At 37.1% G+C, this 24,254-nt stretch overlaps 1 protein-coding gene across 1 annotated transcript in view; it reads right to left on the minus strand.

Moving 5' to 3' along the window:
* Window positions 1-1,222: 1,222 nt before the first annotated feature.
* Window positions 1,223-24,254, minus strand: part of SRPK1 (SRSF protein kinase 1) — a 63,109-nt gene continuing 40,077 nt past the window's right edge. Inside the window, 10 exon segments of the mRNA XM_065912101.1 lie at window positions 1,223-3,760; window positions 5,176-5,268; window positions 8,807-8,876; window positions 13,086-13,193; window positions 18,732-18,832; window positions 19,594-20,013; window positions 20,391-20,604; window positions 21,025-21,050; window positions 22,568-22,733; window positions 23,881-23,987. Coding sequence (XP_065768173.1) covers window positions 3,576-3,760; window positions 5,176-5,268; window positions 8,807-8,876; window positions 13,086-13,193; window positions 18,732-18,832; window positions 19,594-20,013; window positions 20,391-20,604; window positions 21,025-21,050; window positions 22,568-22,733; window positions 23,881-23,987 — 1,490 coding nt within the window. The 3' untranslated portion in view covers window positions 1,223-3,575.

The raw sequence follows: 24,254 nt of genomic DNA on the forward strand, positions 1-24,254 counted from the left end.
ATGTAAACTTGCTTAGTTAAAGCTTCTAAACACATGATCTCAAGTTTTCTGGTTTTTTAACTGGGATGTTTCTGATATCATAAGCAGGTGGTGTGGGTTAATATTTGTGCAACGACTTAAAGGACAAATACATATCATCTAAGTAGTTTTTGAATTTCACCTCTGGAACAGCTTAATGGTTTCCCTGTGGATACTCAGGGCTGTAACTCCAACTCAGTTTGATGGTTCTTTTGAGACAGTTTAACACAAGACTTAGAGGGACTGCCTAGAATTGTCAGTCTGATGAACATACTGGTTTGAGGAATTTCAATTTAATTTTTGGTTGTTTTTCAAACAGGTTACATTCTGGTCTATACTACAATATGAACACACTGCGTATACCTTAAAGCACAATTCAATTAAAACAAAATAATTAAGCAGTTTATGTAGAGTTTAGGGCTAGACAAGGGCTTTATGAAGAAACATTATCACAAAAATGAAAGGCAAATTAAAAACTGGAAAATGTGACAGAAAAATGGCAAACATCAAATCATCAAACAGGAAAGCATGCCAAAAGAAAAGTTGGGTAATGGAGGCAAATGACCAAAAAAAGGCCAATAAAACCTATGAAACAAGCTTTTGACTGTACTAGTCATGCAATATGCAAATTAAAACAAGATACTCCCCTTTTGGGGCAATCAAACTGGCTATTAGGAATAAAATGAGTAAGCTTCCAACAGGGTCATTCAAACACTGTTGCTAACCACAAAGCAGTCCAACTGTTGTTCTCCACTTAAGTTAGGCAACATTTACTAAATGCCTTAAAAATGTGCTTACTCTCTGCCCCAGCCAATCCATTTCTAAGAATTTATACTGAGGGGCGAGAGACAAGTATATGAAAACCTGTGTATTCCAGTGCCTTGAGGGTCACAAAATTTTGATATTTTGCACTTTGTGATCTGTAGAGAGAGAGAAAAAAAAAGAACCTACAAATAGGAAAAACAGTGCTGAGTTATAGGGGATAACAATTTTCTTAGAATTTTCCAAAATGTACTTTGTAAATCCCACCACACCTCCAATTTAATAGAAGCAAAGCTACAAACCCCACAAAATGACATGTTTTATAAGTTATACAGTTTCATGGTATATTTAAGTTCAAAAAGCAACTCAACCAATCCGTTCCTCCATTCTGAAGCTAGGTCAGATCAACTTGGGCAACAAACAGAAATCTTCTGGAAACATGTAGGTTATTAAATAATTTTATTGTACTGCATTTACAAAGAAAACAGACAATGCACCCAGTAGAAAGAATAAAAATGTGTTTGGGGTTTTATTTTTTACTGAGAGCAAATAGAAATCCTTTAGTGAGATCCTGGCAATTTGACAGTAAGTTCAATAAAGGTACATGGGATACTTGGAAGATCAAATTCTACAGCTGCCTCTTTCTACGGCTTTGAATTCATCTGGCTCCTTAAGAGATGGGGGAAAAGCCCTTATTTGGTGGGAAAACATTTCCAAGATGCAGTTACAGGTTCTCTCATTACATTTCTCTTCATGTTAGTTGTTAAAACAGGGCCTTCTATTTGCATATGTTTTGCTTAGTTCACCTTAATGTCATCAACCAGAATTCCTATCATTCCACAATTGTGATTTTACAGTGTAGCAAAGAATTCAGTTCTAGTCTGGTATTGCTTTAGATGTATATATCGCTGAAAACCAAAAGTGGATTAGGACTGCTGAAGGATTTTCCCTGCCGTTGTTTGATACAATCTATTTTCTTTATTCTTGATAGGTGCATAGACAGCCTCACTTACACTTCTTTCTACAGGAACATGTCTGATTTCAGGATTACCGTCAGGGACCCGATGCACTGGCTGGCCCGTCACTCAGGGCAGTACATTTGTGAGTACATGGATGCGTAACTGCACCACTTGGCTGGCCGGTTACTCAGGGTAACACGTCTGTGAGTTAAATGGGTGCGTAACTGCACCACTTTTCCTTTGCCTTTGCCGGTAAATGACAGAACCTAGACTCCAATTTTCTGTACAGAAAGCTGGCCGCCCAGCAGTCTCATCGCTGCTTTGTTAGCGGAGCCTTGAGTTGCACCTCCTTGGCCTTCTGTAAATCAGTCCTGTAGCCACTTCTGGAGAATGCTGAATCCCCAAGGCCCACTTGGTCCGTGCAGAAGCAGCAGCTGTGACCCCCAATCCTGCCCCTCTTTTGCTTTTCAATATGACCCGAGGAATATATGTAATGTCTAGGGCAAGTCTAGGAGAGGCTCATTCTAAAATAAGATTCACAAAGCCTTTTCTCATTAAAAAAAAAAAAGCCTCAAGTACATTTCAATCATCTCAAAATTTAAAACTTACATTATACAAGGAAATAGCAGCAGAGAATGGCTAATCTTAAACCAATCGAGAAAGAAAAATAATAAAAACAAACACAACCCTCAAAACAAACAACAATGAAAAAAGTGCCATCCCACCCCTTCCCCTTGGTTCTTGTATCCCGGGATTTCGTTTAAGACCTGAAGCCTCTGAGAAAATGAGAAGGGCAAAGCCATAGGGGAAACTGCTTCATGGCTGAATTCTGGATGAGGTAAAGCAAAGGCCCTAAATAAAAACTGTGGACTGTTTGTAAAAAAAAAAAAACACCAAGAACTCGAGGATAGTTTCTTCTCAGATGGGACAAACCTCTGAAACTTAGTTCTCTTTTGTTGAGTCATCCTGAATTCTTTAATTATGGGGCAACAAACTCAAGTGCAATGAGTAAAGTGCCAGCCAGGGGTTAAAAAAAAAAACAAAAAGCAAACAGCCAATCAAAGTAATTCTGCTATTAGGGTACAGAAAAGACACAGGAAAGGACTGTTAGAAGAACATATGTGGTTCTGAAGAAATTACTAGTCAATGGTTCCAGTTTTGTTTCCATCAAAAATCAGACTGAAGATTCGAGGACCTAAGGGTTATTAAAGGATGAAAGGAATTTGACAGTGCTTTGAACAGTGATAAATGTTACCTAAATTTGGTGTTTATACAGCTCATTTAAAAACATAGTAGCTTAAAAGTCGCAGAAAAAAATGTGAAGATAGAGAACAACACAAACAATCCAGGAAGATGATGCAGCCTGGATACAGCAAGTTTAATGTCTCTGCTCTACACAGAAGTAACACCCTTTCCCCTTCTCATCCTTATGCTGGCAATAGGATATGCACTAGAATATTTGACTCTTAGAGTCAGTGAATAAAAGGATGAGCTCATACATCTTCATAGTTCTTTTTAAAAGGATGCTTATAATTTAAAGGATGTCCTAATGGAAAGACAGGGTACAGGGTATGAGGCTGTTTCACATTTTAGTCCATTAGTCTTTGGCAGAGCCCAATCAAGGCCAGTTTCACCTAGGATGGCCAATGGCTGTGGGAGGATCTCCACAGGGTCAAGTAAGCACACCCAAATGAACATGTTGGATTAAACAAAAGACACACAACACCCTAGAAACCCTTGAAGGCAGAGCTTCACCCTGAAAAAGGAAGGGGGAAATGCTTGGAGGGGAGGGGTGGAGGGCCAGCCTGTGATCTCTGCTGCGGTGCTGGACTGGGCTTAAGAGTTGAGCCAAGGGTGCCGGAGACAATCAGCGGCAGTGGCCCTCTTCTCAGGGATGAGCTCCAACATGGGCAGTAAGAAATCTGTGAAGCCAGCTGCCTCTTCCTGAGACCACTCATACTTCTCCACTAGAACCTCAAAAAGGCCCCAGGGTTTCAGCTTCGTGATGTGTTTCAGGTCACCTACGGTAAAGACAGTACAAAGAAACTCACCAACACTGGTGACACTGTTCTGTGGCAATCCAGGCACTAATCGAGGGAGTCTATCAAGAATCAAGCTGCCAGCAGAATCTAATCCTTCTCCATTCATAAAGCACCTCTCTTATCTAATGCATTCCTGGGAAAGAAGTGTCTCCATTTTTCATGAGGGCCTAAAAATTTAAAACAGTATTTTGATCCACCATTCTAGGATTTTTCATCCTGATCAAGTTGAATAGGCCTATCAGGAACTAGGTATTCACTAAACTGAAAATTAAAAGCCAATATACTCAGCATGGTCTCATGGTATTCAGAGGCAATTTATTACCACATACTAAGAATAATTTGCTTGTACTCTATTTTTGGCTTAACAATCTAGTAAATGTTGTTTCAAAATAAGGCAGTAATTCAAAAATAAGAGCTAAAAACCATGTCCAACATGTATAAAAGTAACAAAACTAAAAAAACAAATTTTCAGATACAGCTGCATCACACTGTACCATTTGAGAACGTAAATCTCCTTTTGCCTCCTCGAAACAAATTTTTTCTTTTTTTAAAGATAGTCAATTATCAGTGACTTACTAAGGTTAAAGCTGCTTTAAATTTTTTTCTTATGTAACGCTTATTTGAAGTCTCTTCTGTGGACAGTGAGTGCCTGATTACCTACTTGGTACACACATGCCGTTAACCTGACTTTGCACACAAGGAACAACTCTCAGGAAGCACTTCACCATTTTCTTGCCCCAAACAGAAACATTAAGAAATGCTTGCTCTCAAGTGCTGACAAAAAAAGATTTTTCTCAGCACAAGTGTAGAGATTTTGAGGAAAAAGGGAACCATGACAAAAAGGGAAAAAAGGTTAGACAGTTTTCCAGCCCCTTGTAGGAACAGGTTTTCACATTTCAGTATTTGTAATGCATAAGAAATACATATTTAAATATGCCAACATAACATTATTATCCAGTAAAAACTTTAAGGTGAATTTTATCTTTGTTTACCTTACTAATAAATGATAACATAAACTTATGAAATTGAAAGTACAAAGTTAATTAATTCTACTTGTCTTTTGATAGAACTGTCTCAGCAAAATCTACCCCTTTTTCAGAAATGCTATAGTAGGAGTAATCAACAAACCACGTGCCAGCTATTAATTTAATATGAAGTAATCCCCATTTAGAAATCAGGAGACTGAGTTTGGGTCAAAGACCTCATCAGTAGAAGAGCAGCTGGAATGTGAACCCAGACGGTCTGGCTCCAGTCTCTGCCAAGTCTCAGCTCTGCAGTCAAGGCAGAAGCACCCTTCCTCAGGTGCTGAGGACACTGTACCCAGCAGTACTTACCTCTTCACTGTCAAACACTTTTGTCCCCTCAATGTCTGGGAACAAACACACTTCTTTTACCTTTTTTGGTGAAAAATTCCTTGGAATATTTTCCTGCCACAATGAGCTTGCGAGGCACCTTCCCCAGAAGTTCTATGATCAATGCAATGTGATCTGTATGTTTCAAACATTTCAAGAGGGGGGAAAAAGACATACATAACAGGAATAACGAATGTAGTTCTAAACACTGGCAGAAAGAGTAGCATGCACACCTCTTTGTAAAGCATTTCAGCTTGCTTTCTGTCCTAAATGAGAAGAGGACTCTATCCATCTAATGGAGAATCCAGAAAACCATTACAAATCAGGTAACCACTCCAGTGGGACTTGAGTGGTAACTAAAAACCATCTTGGTGTGAATGCTCTGCTTCCTGAAGCTGCATCCCTGGGACCTAGATGAAAACTCATGTTAACAATACTACCTCTGCGATTGAAGAAGTCCTGTGAATATTTCCCACTGAGGGCAAAGCGTCTTGGAATTCTGCCTATCAGCTCTATAATGTGCGCAATGTGGTCTAAAATAAAAGGGTAAGAAGAAGAGGATCAAGGATAAGCTGTAAAAGAGGTTTTTCTATGAATAGCTTTTTCAAGAACTAGCTACTTAAAAGTAACTACAAATAAAACCCACAATACTCAAGGGAAGACTGGGAAGGCCAAGAATTATTTCAGGTGATTGATCACCTATAGTTGGCAAGTCCCACTCTAAAGTTTGGAGGCTGATCTATTTTATTTCTATTTTGTCTATATGTCTAGGTTCAGGTGGGTTTTACAAGTAAGGTAAAAGGTGTATCAATATACTTCAGACATTCTAGGATAGATACTGATAACAGATATTTATAACAGTGCTCAATAGGGCTTTGCAGGAAATAATATCACTTTATTTAAGAATGTTCATGACAAAGCACTCATATATGATTAAGTTTTCACAATCACCTTGTAGAACAGGCCAAAAATTAATAAGTTAATACATTTTAAAGTTGAGAAAATAAAACCTCAGGGAGAATGGACTACTTGATCTACATAGCTAATGAGAGCTACAGCTCAGATGAAAATCCCTATCTCATCATGTCTTGTCCAGACGGTTTTTGTAATTTAATAAATCATATTTTTAAAGAAAAAATTAGCACCAACATTTAAAGCATGGCTATTATACTTGACTACATTTGGCCCTAAAGTCATGTAGTGTCTTATAACTGTCACAGCAGGAATATGGACCATGAGCACTGCTAGGGAGACATGCAGTCTGCCACCAGGAGATGAGCCTGGACTAGCCAGCATCTACCCTAGACAGCTCCACTACCTTTTCCTGCAGGTGACAGAAAATAAACACATGAAGACATTTTAAACAGCGATGGCTCCTAGCCACAAAACAGTTTTAAAAATGACTTTAATCCTGCAGTTATAGAATCAAGTTCAAAAGGAATCACTTAAAACTTCTAATAATGTATCATAGAGGGGAATAATATGCTAGGGACATTCACATATCTGGGAATTTGGGACGGTTTCAGGTGCTTCCTATTTTACATGTAAAGGACTCACTGGTGTCATTTAAAAGCAATTTTATATTCATGAACTCACTATAACCTCTGGGCAGTCTGACTGAATTTATGATCTGGTAACAAGTATTTCACTGACATGAAATTTTTGCCAATTTTAGGCAGGATCTGCAAATAAATATCTTTGTATAAATTAATTGTAAATGAGACTATAATTTGTCTTACTATAAATTTCCAAGTAAAATATTGGTTCTTTTAATATTTTTCTTATACTAAGGAATTATTTTTTCCTTGAAATCATTACATTACTTTTAGTTGCAGCAACCTACCTCTGGTTTATCAATTAATCATAGGATTAATATACCTGACAGGCAAAATGATTAAGTATTATTCTAAGGTTTAGGGCTGTGGAATGTCACTAATAGCAGAAGACATGCTACTCAGACCCCAGTCCTACCATGACTCCTAACTGTGCCTACACTAGCCAGGGTAAGCATTTACTTTTTCCTGCTCCTACAGGTCAAAGAGTAGTTAGTACTCTGAGGTTTTATCTAGGACTATTAGTATTGACTAGAACAGCAGGGAGTAAGCTATGATCTAAATATCTAGGGTAACTGGTTCTCTCATGTCTCTTGAGACTTTCATTTACATTTCACTTTTCAGGTTTGGTTTGCATAATACCCCATACAATATAATTCTAGCCACTATGAGGTTTGTACCACAGACTATTTACAGGGAATCTAAGGAAATAAAGAAAAAAAAATTAATCACCCTTAAAAACAGATACAGAGGGCTTTCTTTTTGTGCTGTGCTGTGCAGTGCAACACGTGGGATCTCAACTCCCTGACCAGGGATTGAACCTGAGCATCGGGAGCACGAAATCTTAACCACTGGACCACCAGGGGAGTCCCTAGTAGGGCATTTCTAAAACAGTGTAAGTCTAAGCCCCCAAACTTACAATCCAGAAAAGAAGCAAGCAAATAACAGGGAAAACCAAGTGTGTACAGAGGTAGTAATTACAGTATATTCTTAAAAGGGGCTTATGTACTGAAATTATGTCCAAGTTGTACCCATTAACATAGGTATATGATTATGGGGATCAGTTAGCAGAGCATTTTTCAAACAGTACTTATCAGGAGGTTTTACTAACACAGCCTATTGACACCCCAGTTTGAGAAAGAGCATTGTCAGTTCCATACGGCACAGAACCTGTTTTTTTAAATAATCAAGAAAAGCACAGAAAGTAAAAGACCTATTTTCCACGCTGGGTGGGTAGAGTGGCAGTACTCTCTCAAAGTAATCCCCACTGATTCTGAAAACAAAAGTGCTAAAACCATATAATAAAGAAGGTAAAACATTCCTTTAATAAAGTTCTTAAATTCATGCTAACATCTAGTTACTTGAATGCCACCATTAAAAAAAAAATAATTACACATTTAGTTGTCTGGTTTCACAGCCTCTCAGATAGAGCAACTGACAGCTTAGGCTTTTCCTACTGGTACTGCAAAATATAAATCTGTAATATTTTATTTTAAAGTGAAGTGAGTGAAGTTAAGTCACTCAGTCGTGTCCAACTCTTTGCAACCCCATGGACTGTAGCCCACCAGGCTCCTCCACCCATGGAATTTTCTAGGCAAGAGTACTGCAGTGGATTGCCATTATGGAATTCTAAATTTTAGTATCATTTAAAAAGAAAAAAATATAGCTTTCATTTTCAGAAAGGAAAATAAAAAAGAACGCTAAATGTTGTATAATTTATATAGACAAAGAGGATATATTCTCTGCATTCAAGGAGTGTATGTATGTTGAAATTGACTTCCAAATAAAGTTGGAAGCATAACTAGGCAACAAATTGATGAACAGGTAGATCCAAACTGGGTAAAGAATGAATCCCTGATTTATTAATATACAGGAAGGAAGACAACTAGATGCTTTAGAAGAAACCTGGCAAATGCAAGCTTCAGTTCAATCAACTGTGGTGGCCTGTTCTCTAACCCTTACACAGAATTCTTTAATATCTATTATAAAACATCTACTGTATCTAATACTTAACATAAAATATATTTCTTTTCTGGGATGTACATACACTCAGCACCCTAAGAACACTGAGAGTCTTTAGTACTAACAAGTGTCAGCCACCACGCACAGACAGGACCTACCTTCATCTCGCGTGTACTCTTCCCCTGAATGAGGTTCAAATAAGTAGTCGCCTGTGGCCAGTTCAAAGGCCTAAGAAAAAGAGGAAAAGCTTATGAAAGCATTAAAAAAAAAAAAAAAAAAAAAAAACCTCTGGAAAGTTTATTGCTATTTGGCTCAATTTTAAGTAATAATTTTTTTCTTGGAAAAACTTGCAAATGATCATTTAAAACATTGTCTAAGATTATTCTTAAAGAGTTTTCCTTTCATACCTGCACCTTAATAGAATGGAGCAGGAAAACTGCAAAAGCTCAGTTAATATCAATATGTGGATTATTCCAAGCTCCCTGTGCCCCAATCTCTTAATCATTAATTCAACTCTCTTAAGTTTCTCTTTTTGCTCAGAGAGGGACATGTATCTAAGGTGAATCTAAGTTATTAAATTATTCATGAGGTGAGTGTTTTTTAATAAATTCACACAGCTAGAAATTAAGATTTTGTACCTAAAATCAAAACCAAAAAAATTCAGAAATTTTTCTACTTAGGGCTCTTTAGAGTTTGGTAGAAAGCACTTTTAAAGTTAAGTTTTGTTTTGGAAAGCACTTGTTAAACTGTCCTGGATAGAGAGTTCCCAATTCCTTGGTCTATAGAGCATCAGAAAAAGATGAAGTATAAATGGAGTCAGGAGCCACTCATACTGATCAGCAGGTATGCATCCACCAACCAGAAAAAGAGAGGCATGCCTCATATAACAAGAAAATTTGTAAACAGAGTTTAAGAGGGTCCGAAAAAGTGATTTCTTTAGAAGTGTCAGTAAAGAGGACAGCATCTGAGTGATAGGGCTGTATTAATTTTTCAGTGATTAACAAGAGAGCAAGTAATTTAACAGCAGTTTTAAAAAGGACCTTATTGATATAAAAAGGACAGTTAATAGTCAAGTGCTAGTAACCACAGGTTAATTTAGACTGACTCAATGGTACCAAGTATCCCAGACAATCTCAGGAATGTGGGGTGGATTTAGTTGGGGCACATTCTCAATTTAGATCCAGGTCTAGGTCTTGGTGGTGTGCCAGTGTCACAACAGAAGAGTCTTTCTCAAAAATGTATCACCTGGGCCCTACTACTGCCCAGAACAAGACCACAAAACCAGAAGTTTCAGGATTGTCTCTAAAATGTCAGCAATGCTGTGGCTTCTTGCTCAGCATAGCTTGTTTTACATGCCAGCAGTTCGTTACTGAACTACACTGATAAAGCAGATACTTGTTACACCTTCAAAGCAGAACAGAAACAAACGGATTCTTGTTCATCAAAATTTGTCAATCTCTCCTAAAAACAGTACTTTAATTTTTCTGTCTCATGTTGGGATTCAGTGAAAACACTACAAGTTAAAAAAAAAAGACAGTTTTCTAAAAATTTAAAATACTCTAGGCACTTCTCTGGAAGTCCAGTGGTTAAGTCGCCACCCTTCCAATGCAGGAGGCATAGGTTCAATTCCTGGTTGGGGAACTAGAGTTCCTTCCACATGCCATGTGGTGTGGCAAAACAAAAACAGAACACAAAAACTAAAACTTTCCACCTAGATACTTAAAGTTCTCTAAAAGAACTTTATTTTTGGAACATAAGGTAGTTGCTTATTAGTTATAATTTTATAAGTAACAGTACAAAAAACCCAACCCAAACCAAAAGATCACAACAGAACTAAAAACCCCTAGAAACTTGATTACAAAACACCTAGTTTAACATCTTTCCTTCACAGATGAGAAAACTGACCAGAATGGAAAGGCCAAGTCCATCCCAGAATCAAGGGCTCTGGTTTCTACACTCCTGTCCTTGTCTCACGCTGACCAAAGGGCCTGTTGTCAGGGTCATGCTAACAGACACAGGCAAAATCAGTTATTAAATCCAGTGTGCTGGTACCTCCAGATAACGGAATATCATTCAGAGCTAAAAAGGAATGAACTATCAAGTCATGAAAAGACATGGAAGAACTATAAATGAGTATTACAAAGTAAAAAAAAAAAGTTAACAAATCATGCTGTATGATTTCAACTATATGATACTCTGGGAAAGGTAAAACTATGGAGACAATATCTATTCTTTATTCATTCTTAAAGCTCTTCACAGAACATTCCCTTCTTATAGCTGTGCTTCTAACTTCGTAGAATCAATCACTACAAAGTGGTAGGCAATCTCACAACTTGCCTTTTTACTTCTCAGAAAGGGTCCCAATCTTTCCATCAATTAATTGCACTGGATGAAGGAGGATCCATGTCTCCAGGACACTTCTGATATTCCAAGATTTATTTTTATTCTCGGAGTATGGTGATATTTAAAGCAATATTTCTACGTCTATTAGCAAATGAGAGAAATTTGGGGTAATAAATGGTGCTAAAGTTTTCGTGATACTGTCTCAAGTCAGTTAAGTGCTTTCTTTCCCTTGGTCAACAAAATTCCTGTGTGTGAGCTGGTCCAAAGAGGGGCCTAGGTTAACCACCCCCTCTTTCATTTTTTTGGCCTTACTTCTTAAGTCTGACATTGTAAATACTATCTTAAATAGCAAGCAGGACTTACTGCCCTCAATTAAACTATTAAAAACTGCATCAGAGTAAACCAAAGGCCACCTACAAACTAGCTATATTTTGTATGGGGGCATCTCTATCAGTTATTTCCTCTACCAAATCAAATCCCTCAATACAAAGCTTTAAAGTATGGCAAGAAAGAAGCTTTTTTCCCAATGTTTTTTCATTTTGTGTACAAAATATCAAACTATCTTCATTTCAGGTAGCCCTCCTGATTAAAAGACCACTGATGTGTCAAAACAAAATAATAACTGAAATTATAGTTTAATATGTTTCTGGTTTAGTTGACTTATTTGACGGCCTACAAATTTTATTAAGTACTATTGTATACTAATGAATTTGTTTGATCTTGTTCTTGTTTCCTGGGAGGGCTCCTCTAAACTCTTGGGATTTCCAAGTCATAAAAAAGTGACTCTTATTCATGGTGGGCCCCTTAGGACCACACTTCAGCTTATACTAATGAGGTGACTCATAGTGGGCCCCTAGACACAGTTTCAAGAGGGGGATGGACATGCCCCCAGGGTGGGTAAGACCAACTGTACAATCAGAAGTTTGAGGTGTTGAACTGAGTGTTGTCATAACTGACTTCCTAATCTCCTATAAGGATAAGGGGGCTAGAGACTGTAATGAAATCTCAATAAAAACTCTGGGCACTGAAAGCTTGGGTGAACTTCCCTGGTTGGTGACACACATTGATTTGTCACAATAGTCAGGTATTCTAAGGACACAGAAGCTTCTTCATCTCTGGTACCCTCCCAGGCCTCAATATATGCATGTTTTCATTTGGGTGGTCCTGATTTATATCCTTTATAACAGAACTGTAATATTTTAGCATTTTCTTGAGTTCTGTGAGTGATTCTAGGAAATTACTTAATCTAAAAGGATAGTGGAAATCCCCAATTCGTGGCCAGATGGTCAGGAGTGTAGGTGACCTGCGGACCCCAGAGCTTGCAGCTGGTGTCTGAAGTGAAAATAGTCTTGTGGAAAACTATGCCTTTAATCTGTGAAGTCTGTGATGACTCTGGGTAGTGAGCATCAGAAATGCACTGTAAGCACCCACTCAAAAGGTCTCAGGCCCTGAACCAGACATTTAACTATACATAATAACAGACATGGCTCCTGCCAGTACGGCACTTACAAGTAGGAGACAAAAAAGTAAAACGCACAATCACAAACCGAAGAGTACCTCCATTTCAGGAAACTATATAGTATGTTCCAACATGAGGCTATTTGTGGGAAGTCATTTAATATCAACTAAATCTGATCACTTGAGTAGCTGCTTGACAAGGACAAAGCAGCAACTTAAGAATCCATGGATGACTGAGCTTCAGTCATCTTGTGAGACGCAAAGATGTCTGAAGAACTGCTGAATGTACAGAACTGTATAAACAATTTCCAGGGTTTTCCCTATCTGATAATAGAGCTGAAAGGGCAAGGGGTACCTGTAACCTGCAAAAGCAATACCACTTCTGAGCAGTTGTTTTTAACGCCCACCCCCAGCCCCCATCTGTAATAAGAAACATTTAGTTCCTTCACCTAACAGGAATTGGGCAGGAATCGAATGGAATGCCAGATGTTTATACCTAAGGTTTTGAATTCAGATATCTCCAGACATGCCAGTGGTAAGTCAGAAAAAAATTCCTTTCCTATTTGTTAATTTGCTGGTCTACTGAAATTAGCAAATTACCACGTAACAAGTTAAAGTCAACAAGAAAAACATTACCATGCATGCTGTGCTCCAAATGTCGGCAGGGGTATTATAGCCAGATCCTATCAAAACTTCCAAGGAGCGATACTGCCTTGTTTGAATATCTTCGGTGAAATGTTTGTGCTGAGTAAATGAAGGAAACAGTATTTTAAAATTCATTTATTCTAAAAAGTAACAAGTCATGATTGCTTAATAACAGAGATTAAGATAAATTCACCAAAGTTTTCCCTAAACCAAAGTTCTCATGTAGTTCATTTCTTAAGTATCATTTTCATGCTATTAGCTTCAAATAGCACTTTTCTTTACGTGCCATCTGCTCCAAATTATTTCCGAAAACATGAGCCTGAACTTATATATAGATACACAGGTTAGGCAATAACAAATTGTTTTTTAAAAAATGGAAAACTATTATCCCAAACAAAAGTTAAGTTGTTCGTTTGTGTAAAATAATTTGCATTTCAACATATAAATGCTACCAATTTAGGCTCCATTCAAACTTTTCCTTGCTGTGTGCTCATGAGACATTGAAAGATGTAGGTTTCAAGTTTTAAGAGCCTTACAAACGCCGCCCATAAAAAGGCTTCTTGCCTTCAGTCTCCTCCTGCTCCCTCACCCCTCCGAAAATAACAAAATATTGATCTCGGGGACCATGTTAACCACTATGGGGATGCAACAGTTTCTTTAACACATATATGGGGAAAAAAGGGAAAACATCTAAAAATAAAGAAAAAGGGGAACAGCCATTTGTGAACAGGAGGATTTAGGCAGAGTAAGCTTCAGGCAGAAAACCATCACTGAGGGGAGCTCCAAAGGGTACTGGACTTAAGTTTGACCAAAAGTACTTCAGGTAGAGGGAACATCACAAAGGCATGGAAAGACATTGGCAAAAGCCAAACACAGTTAACTGCTAGGGTGAAGAGTTCAGATTTTATCTGGCAACAAGAGAATACCACTGTATGTTGGGAAACAAGAGAGTGTCCTGTAAGAATACTGACAGGATCTCTGAGAACACCATTCCAGTAATCTTCTGGTTTGTGGCCAGATTTAGGCTTAGTAATGAACATCTGAACAATGGCTGTGAAAACAGGAGAGAGAAGAGTAAAAACCAAGGACATTCACAGGGAGAATAAGCACAATTTAAAAATTCAATGGATAGAAGCGGGAGACAGGAGGAAGAGTCAAAAGGAACTCTGGTAGAGGCTGTCAACAGAAACAGGGGTGGAGAGACTTAGAGAAGGCAGTGGTTTTACAGGAGAACAATGGGTTCAGACACTGAGTTTGAAGTGGAAATGTACTATAGGTGATACACTTAGACAAATGGACATGCTGTTTTCAAGGGAGCCATCTTTACTCATGGTGCCATACAACTTACTGCCTACTGACTGTAAATGGTAAATGAGGTCAAGAATCAACAAAAGAAGTTGAACTGGAAACATACACATCCACTTATTCCTGAAACTTCGCTTCTAGAGAGAATCCAGTGTTAAATTTTTAAAGAATAAACTGACAGGGACTTCCCTGTAGGTTGTGGTTAAGTCATGTGCTCCCAATGCAGGGGGCCTGGTCAGGGAGCTAGATCCCACATGTTGCAACTAAGACCAGGCACATTCAAATAAATAAATACATTTAAATAAAGAAAGAAAGAATAAACTGACAAAGACAAAGAATGGCAAAGAAGTCACAGCAATACAATTAGGAGCTGGAAAGCAGAGAGATCATTGTTAAATGTCTTAATGGATACAAGGAACCTCAATAATAAGCCACTAGTGAACGTTGAGAAGCACGGTGATAAATACCACAGTACTCCTCCTCCCAAGGATAAGGACTTAAGAGGTATCAGGTATTTCTGGAAGTAGGTGGGGAAGTGGGACTGAAACATGAACATTGCGTTAGAACACCTTTTACCCTCAGAACATGGGCATGATGCAGTAACAGCCCTTCCCTGACCCGACACAGAGGTTTTGTCTCGAGCAGGTAAAACAGTTCCTGGAGGATGCTCGGCATGGTTGAGGGGAGAGTACTATTCTGAATACAGGGCAATTCAGTGACTATATGTAATTGTATGCTGAACCCCCAGTTTTCTAGCTTAACTCAGTTTTCAAAACACTAATAGTCAGGCATTTATTCTCTGGGTAAGAGATCTGAGGAAGAGTTAAGTTTTCTGTGGGAAATATGACCAATCCAAGACCTTGACATCTGAGGATGAAATGAAACAGCTCAGATCATTTTATAGTGAATAATTCAACAAGACCCACCAGGCACAAAGCTTCTAAACAGCTTTATGGCACTCCATTCAAATGGTCAGTCAGTCTTTTGTTTAATGACCCTAAACAAAGAAGGCAAGGAAGACACCATATAAAGAAGAAAAAGAAACATAATATCCTCTCAGAGATAATCATGGAACCAAGGAACTCTTAGAAAGTAAGAATATAATAAGAGAAATAAGAAAATATAAGGCTTAAAAGCACAAGTTGAGAAATCTCCTGGAAAAGGAAGTGCTAGAAAATAGAAGAGATATGTAAGAAAATTAGAGAAACTGAATAAAATCTAACATTTGAATAATGAGGTACCAGAGTTAGAAAAGAAAAAAACAAATCAAGAAACAAAACCAAAGAACCAGAGTTTCAATACTGATAGCACACACTGGGTTCTTAGCTAATGGATGAAAACAGACGTCATGAGGCACATGGCTGTTAAATGATCCCACAGACTTCCTCAGTGGAAAAGGCTTCATACAAAGGTCCAAAAAGCAGAATGACTCTAGTCTTTTAGCAGCAACGACAGGAAACTAGGAAAAAAATGAAGTTATGACAAACATTCTGAGGGAAAATGATTTTCATCCTAGAATTTTACATGCAGTCAACTGAGTGTAAAAACAGAATAAAGACATTATTAGATGTGCAAGGATGCCCACTCCTCTAGGAAGCCACTAAAACTTGTATATATTTCAAACAAAAACCATGATGGAGTAAACCAAGAAAGATCAGAGAGACACAAACGGGACATATAGAGAGAATTAGCAATAATCTCGAGGATGACTATGAAAGGAAGTTCCAAACGGCAGTGACGCAGCAGGCCCACAGGGTAACCAAAGAGATGAACACAGATTAGAAGACAACAAGTTCTAGGATAGAGCTCTTTAGGAAGAAAAAGTTGACCAATACCCAAGGTATCCATGTGTATTAAAGTGTATGTATTCAAAGCACTGGGTCAAAGTATGGGGTGGAATTTTTTTTATCATTTGATAAAAGTTAAAAACAAAACAAAACAACAACAACTAAGTAAATGAAACAACAGTGTTAGGCAAAAAGGGAAAAGGAATCATAACACAATATACACTTAGTTCAGCTGAGGATAGCATTAGAGTCCCAATAATATAAACATGAAATTATTGAGCCCAAAGTCGTATTAATTTGACGAGATAGGGGATAGGTGTAATGGCAGGTAAGTCCTATTGGAAAGAAGGAAGAAATAGCTAAAACTGAAAAGAACTGGAAGCAATATACTTAAGTTATTTATTAACAATAATGAAGGTAAATACCATTATGCGGGGAGTGAAAAACTGTCAAAGGAAGGGCACGGATTTTCAAGCTAAAATCAATGTAAGTTATCCTAAGCTATACATGTATGTGCGTAAGTGAGGAGCAAAAGTATAATATTTTAAAAAACCAAGCTCTTTGAAAACAATATAAAATTCCATTACAGAATACCAGATGCTGCTGTGCTTAAAAAACCAACAAGATGTGAGATCAGACCAGGATCCAGCAGGACAAGGCACCTATGTCTAGATCACCACTGTCCTAGTGCCCAGGTCAAAGATGTGCCCACACATCTGTTTAATGAGCGAGAACATATGAAAAGAATGTAAAGTCATTTTAGCATAGAGACTCATTAAAAAAAGAAATACATGTGACAACTAAAAAAAGAGATTAATTCTGTTGTAGAAAAATGACAGGAAAGACTGTAACCAAATAAAGCAGAGTATGCCAAACGCATAACGCAGCCATGACGGAAGGTGTTCCAAAGACAAAGGCAAAGGAGCTTGAAATGACGTGAGCAGAAAACTGACAAACATTTGAAGTTTATAACACGTGATTTTTGTTACAGAGTCAATGTTTTCCTCTGTAATTGTTTTAAATACTTAACAAGCACCTCCTATGTGTGAGGTACTGTTCTAAGCACTAAGATACGGCAATGAATGAAAAAAGTCTCTGCTGTGATGGGACACACATTATAGCGAAAGGGATGTTAAACAAATATATAGAATCAGATTGGGTTAAGTGCCGTGGAGAAAGAAAACTGAGGGGAGAGGGAAAGAGGAAAAAAAAGAAAATACGTGAGTGAATATAAAAGGTGCATGGGTGTGAAGAGTAGTGGTTTATGTTAGGTATTCGGGGAAAGATCCCCCTGGTAAGATGACATCTGAACAGGAAACTGAAGAAAATCTACTCTTTTTGAAAGAGTAGATTATACACATTATCTTGGGAAGAGAATTCCAGGTAGAAGAAACTAAGTTTTTTGCTTGGTGTGGTGGTATGTGGGCCACAGTAAGGACATTCTATTCATTCTAAAGGAAGCCACCACAAAGTTTTGAGAATATCTGACATGCATTTAAAAGGATCACTCTGATAGTTGAGTTGAGAACAGTCTGTAAGACACAAGGGCAATGAAGAGACATGAAGAGCCACTGTAGTCATGCAGGCAAAAATATGGTGGCCTGGTGAAATAATTCCAATTACCTAAAAAGCTTTTCCATATTCCTATCAGTCACTGCTAAGTACTGACTTCATGTTTTCTAAAATGTTACCACAATATTCTGGAATCAATACTGAAATTGAGATCCTACTTGGTTATGAACCATTAGATATAGGATATCATGTGGAACAGGGAATTTGAAATATAGAAATAAACAGATCTATTAAACTGGATTTCACCTCAATAGTCTCCAGCATCCCTGTTTACAAAGCATATGGTTCTTTGCTATGGTCCTGTTTATGTGCAAATCTTTGTACTGTAGATTTTTAAAAAGATATTCATTAAAAATAATATAAAAAGCACTCTTAACTTGGTAAACAAAAGTATTAATAAGACACTATATATCAAAAACTCCCTTTTAAAAAAGCACTCAACTTCTGACTTAGCAATTTCACGTCTAGGGCACGTTCTAGGTCAACTGCAGAAGACTCATGAGCAAAGATGCTCATCACAAAGAACTGTCAAGAATATGTGAGGGTTGTAGTATATTAGCAAGTATCTCATAAAACTGAATTTGATATAAATCTGCGGTTGACAAAAGTGTCCAAAATATGTTAAATGAATTAAAAGGTTACAATTAGTAAGTTGGTTAGATGCTGATTTAAAAAACAGAAGGGAAAGTCTGAATGTGGGCATTTAGACTATGAAAGTCAATGAGGATACAGATAAAACCGCCAAGAGTGGATATGACTGAATGTCGGTGACAGGTGCCTTGTGTAGGGGCAGGAGGGGACTGTTTCAGCATATCATTCATTCCCTCTACCCATGCAAAGGTTAAGAGAAAATTAAAATGGTCACTGGCAACCTAGGTTCAGAACTGCAGATGCTTTCTTCTTTTAGCACAACGAAGTCCAAATTCTTATTTATCCCCAGTCAATTCAAAACACTGAGACAAGCTTAACTTACCACCCAACAGGCATTTCCAAGATCAGCGATCTTCACCTGGAGCTTTTCTGCATTTTTTGGCTCAAGGGGGTTAACAAGAAAATTTCCAGCAGTGGATTTTCCTATAGACAACAAGTATCATCAATAAGACTGTTCAATGAACACAGAAATATCCAAAGGTTAATAAAACTGTGAGATAACATATCTAGGCCCCCAACTGGCCACCTATTAATACATTTTCTAAGACTGAAAACAAGTAAAAGCAACACCTTGAGTTTCCAGAAATAAAACCTCTGCCTTCAAAGCGACAAGTAAAAATGCTGTGTACTCACTATATGACCAATAAAGATCAAACTGAACTACACATCTACACATTGAAGGTAACTTGGACACCTGCTGTAAAGCTGTATTTATGACAACAATGGTACTTTTATTTTATTTTTGGGGGGTACTTTTATTTTAGAAACTCATGAAAAAATTTTTTCTATGTGGTAATTTTTAAAAAATTGTATAGTTGATTTACAACATATTAGTTTCAGGTATACAACATAGCAACTCAGCATTTTTATAGATTATACTCCATTTAAAGTCACATATAATGCTGTTTTTCCCTGTATTGTACAATGTATGCCTATTAGCCTATTTTATTATACATAGTAGCTTGTTCTTCTCAATCCCCTACCTACCTGGATCTTTCTTTTCCCCTTCTCTTTTCATTTGTATCCACCTGCCTGTTCTCTATACCTGAAAGTCTACTTCTGTTTTGCTAAATTTGTTTAATTTTTAAGTTCCACATGTAAGTCACAACATACATTATTTGTCTTGTCTGACATATTAGAAATTCATAAATATCTCATGTAGGGAAGGAGTAATGGGAAACTACCTTTGTTGTCTAGTGGTCCATTATGTTCTTGCTCTTGTTCATCTTCACAGGGTATCTCTGCCCGAATGCTTTCTTGAAGTTGGCTAATGTCCTGTTCACTGAATGATTGGTCTACATTTGACGAAGACTGGCACATCATGGTATCAGACACCTCAGAGGTTACAGGTGTACAAGAGTCTGTTTCTTGAGATGTGCTGCTGTCTCCATTTTGGGAACTTAGTAAACTAGGTTCCTGCTTCAAATTTTGGATATCACAGTCGTTAGCATTACGCAGATCCTCTTTAAGCCTCAACGTTTCTTTATTACTGTTCTCAGTATAATTAATGATTTCAATTACGCCATTGCAATTAATTTCTGCTGCACCACCCTCTATACCACGTCCTGTAAGTGTCTGATCCTGGTGAATGGTACGTGACTCTTCTAAGGAACAAACAGACAAAAAGGATGTACATGTATGCATATGCATGAAAGAGCAAAAAAAAATCTCTCCATATATTAAAACATTTCCAGAACTTATACAGAGTGACATAAAAACATGACTGCATATCGAAAGCCTAGTCATAGAAGGACAAAGATCTTCTAATTCTTACCCAATTGCTAAAAAACGTCTATGTTGCATTTCCTGAGAAAACTTAGAAATTACATTTGAATATTACCTCCCTAACATTTATGAGAAGTTCTGTATTCTTACTGTGTAAGGACACCCCCAAGAGATGCTGTGTATGCATGAAACCACATTATATAACAATGATAAATTAAAGTTTGCTATAAAGTAATTTGTGATGCTCTATTTATACCAAGTTTTTCTTGGGTCATTTTATTAGGTGGGTTCTCTTTCAAGGGTCTTTCAACAGGCCTCTCTGATTCTTCTTGCTGGTTTGGTCTTTTTTGCCCGGGGCCCGACTCTTTCTCCATTTCCTCAATCTCCTGCATTCGCTTCTCTAGTAATTCTGCCTGGCGCTTCTGCTTCTTCTTCAATTTCTTCTTCTTATTCTTTGACATTTTGTCAGCCTGGGCGGAGATTACAAACAGATAAAGCCTTCAGGTGACTAATCCATTATTCCCAGTTGGAGATAACTATTAATTTTAATTACTTCCTAATTAAATTCCACTCTTTCCCTAACATAACACTTAAGTTTTTCATTAACTAAAAAAAGGCAGATACTCTTATGAAACCAAATTACAACAAAATACACAACAAATCTTGGTCCTCAGAACAGTCTGTGGGGCTGGTTCACTCTCATACACGCTCAAATTTACGGAAGCCTCACCAGTACAAACATTCACAGGAATTTATTGGAGAAAATAACAGAAGTGCAGGAACATTTTTTCTTTGTTTTCCAAACTCTAAATAAACTGTGATCCATAACAGAAGAACCCCTGCCCACTGCCCGTAGAGCAGAATTAAATGTACAAACACCTTATACTTACTGGTTTAGGTTGGGGTGCAGTACTGACTGAAAAGAAAAGAAAACCAAGTCAGAATCTTGGCATTCAGCAGGCTATATAAACTAAGACACCCTACCAGAAAGAAGTCTTTTTGTACAGTTTGTTAAGCAACTGTTAGAAACATTAAAAAAATAACATTTAAAGAACAATGCACAGAAAAGTTGACACATTTAAAATAAATTTAAATAAACTCTTCTCCAGACAAGCATCAGTACATGCAAAGAACCAAGTTCCCGTTTCTGATTTATACTACTGTTTGGTCGCTGTCGTGTCTGACTCTTTTGTGACCCCATGGACTGCAGTCCACTGGGTTCCTCTGTCCATGGGATTTCCCGGGCAAGAATATTGGGGTGGGTTGCCATTTCCTTCTCCAGTAGATCTTCCCAACCCAGAGATTGAACTTGCCTCTCCTTCACTGGCAGGCAGATTCTTCACCACTGATCCACCAGGGTAGCCTAATTTACACTATTAACGTTGCTAAAATCCCCTTCCCGTGTAGTGCTTAAGAGTGGAAAATGAGAGGCAACAACCATCTCATCTCTTACCCAAGACTAGTTCTCCTTGGCACTTGTCAGTTTTAAAAGTAGTATCAACAGTTACAGTAATTACATAATACGTTACAGATATTAGTTTAGTTTAGCTGGAAGGTAGACTCTTCAGTCTTCCTTAAAAAAAAAATAATTTTTTAAAAATTGTGGTAAAATAAACTCATAAAATTTCCCTTTTAACTATTGTTACACATACAGTTTAGCAGTGTTCATTTCATATAGTTGCACAACATTTCTAGAACTTTTTCATTTTGCAAAAATGAAAACTCTATGCCCACTTAACAGCTGCCCCTTGCCCCTGTGGAGGTATTCTTTTTTTTAAAGGAGGTCTATGAACAACTGAGCCTTCACCTTGAGGATCAAGAGAGTTCCTCAAATATAATTAATTTATTAAAATTAAAATCTGTACCACAAATAGAAAAAAAACATCAATCGTAATCATAGTAGCCACCATTTATTTTACACATAATACTGTGTGGCATACTACTAATTGCTTCATGTGAAATTTAATCCCAATAAGTTATGCATGAGGAAAAATGCAATCAAGTCCCTTGCCCAAGGTCATTAACCAATGAAGCAAGAATTCAAAACAAGTATGTCCACTCCAGTGCTCAAATCCATACTTTTAACAGCAATGCTATCATGCTCCTGCACAAGGATCACTGATTCACATAGGTCAGCATATATAAACGTCAAAAAAAAGGACAATCAAATCACAAGAGAAAACATTTTAACACGAATCAGCTTTTATAATACACAACATCTTTGAACCTAAAAGGCACAGTATTCTTCCCCTGTGGAAATAATACTCAGTATAAAAAAGTCTTTTGAAGGCTGAAACTATTTCTTACATGAGTACTTACTGTACCTTACTATTAAGTGAATTAGTGGTGCTTTACTTAACTGCCAGGTAATAGAATAAAAACAGGAACTTCTCTTAACTTCTAATGAAAACCAAGTCCCCAAAGAAAATATACCTGCAGATCCAGAAGGTGGAGGAGCTCCAGAGCGCTGCCATTCTGTTGCTTCTGCAGCCAGCCTCCGGATGTATTGTTCATTCACTGACAAGAGGATGTTTTCTGGTTTAATGTCAGTGTGGATGATACGGCACTTGGTGTGCAAATAATCCAGGCCCTGTAACACCTGAAGGGGAACAGAGTAGTAGACTTGCAAACACTGAATACAAGTCTACCTGGAGAAGAAAAAACTATAATACAACACTGTGAAAAATAAAGATGTAAAAATGACACGGTAGTTTGCTACAGAGAAGAAAGCTTTTTCCTTTTTTTTAAAGAACTTTCCCAGAAAGATTAATTTTAAACTATAAACAAAGGCAAGAGTTTATTTGCAATGAAATGTTCTTCCAAGTTTTACAGAGCTAATTCTATGTGAAGATATTCTTTAAGTACATTATAGAGACTGAGAATAAATGGCTGACATGTCCTTTAACTACTGAAATGTAGGCGACAATGAAAGAGATTTAGGTATGTTTAAATTTAAATTTTCTTATTGAAGAACTGAGGTCTTGTGCTTCCCAGTTTGGCGCTCTGTCCAACAAAACACATTATTTAAACAAACTGTTTGCCGTTAAAATATTACTACTTTCCTGATGATAAAACTCTTTTACTGTATATTGAAAGCTGTTTATAATATGAGAAAATGCTCATGAATAATGTTATATAAAGAGCTGGTAGTAATTTGACAAAGTATTCTCTATAATATATAATCCATTTTTGCAATCAGAACTTCTAGATAAGGGTCCAAAATTCTAAAATCAGGCATTAAATACAGCTCCCCATCTAATAATTATTACAGAAGATGAACTGGGGGGGAAATGGTTGTGCTAAAACATTTAAAAACAAACACAATAAACCCTAGAGGTTGAATAAACAATTTCAGCAATTTAAAAAACTTAGTTTTAGGGAGGGGGGATCGGGAAGGGGAACACATGTAAATCCATGGCTGATTCATGTCAATGTATGGCAAAAACCACTACAATACTGTAAAGTAATTAGCCTCCAACTAATAAAAATAAATGGGAAAAAAAAATTTTTAATTTAAAAAAAGATAAAAAAAAATAAAAAACTTAGTTTTAGAAGTAAAAATTCTATTGGAAACAGGAAACTCCAGACACTTTAAGAAACTAAAAAAACTACCACATGCAAACTATTATGTATAAAATAAATAAGTTACAAGGATACTGTACAACGCAGGGAATATACCAAATATTTTATAATAACTATAAATGGAGTACAAACCTTTAAAAAATAGAAAATAGTAGGATACATACTTGCTGAATAATTTTTTTGACACAAGGCAGAGGAAGCCCTTGATAATTGGACTTGATGATCCACTTGAGTAGATGATGCCCCAGGACTTCAAATACCATGCAGATATCTAGGAGTTTGTTAAGAAGGAAAACGGAGACAGAAGAAAAGGGCAAGACAAGCTGCGCTCCACCCCAAGGAAATTATTATTGTATTCTTTCGGTATAAAAAGTTACAGTGCTTTACTTGAAAAAAAAATCTAGCTGTCAATATTCTGAAATTTCAAAGGTTAATTAATGTTTTGTCACTGAAAATACACCAAATATGGAAAACTCTGGGGGGATGGTTTATCAATAAAATTATGCATCTAAACAGTGATAAAAATAAGAGCGAAATA

This window comes from Muntiacus reevesi, chromosome 20 (assembly GCF_963930625.1).
Source record: "Muntiacus reevesi chromosome 20, mMunRee1.1, whole genome shotgun sequence".
Taxonomy (NCBI): Eukaryota; Metazoa; Chordata; class Mammalia; order Artiodactyla; family Cervidae; genus Muntiacus; species Muntiacus reevesi.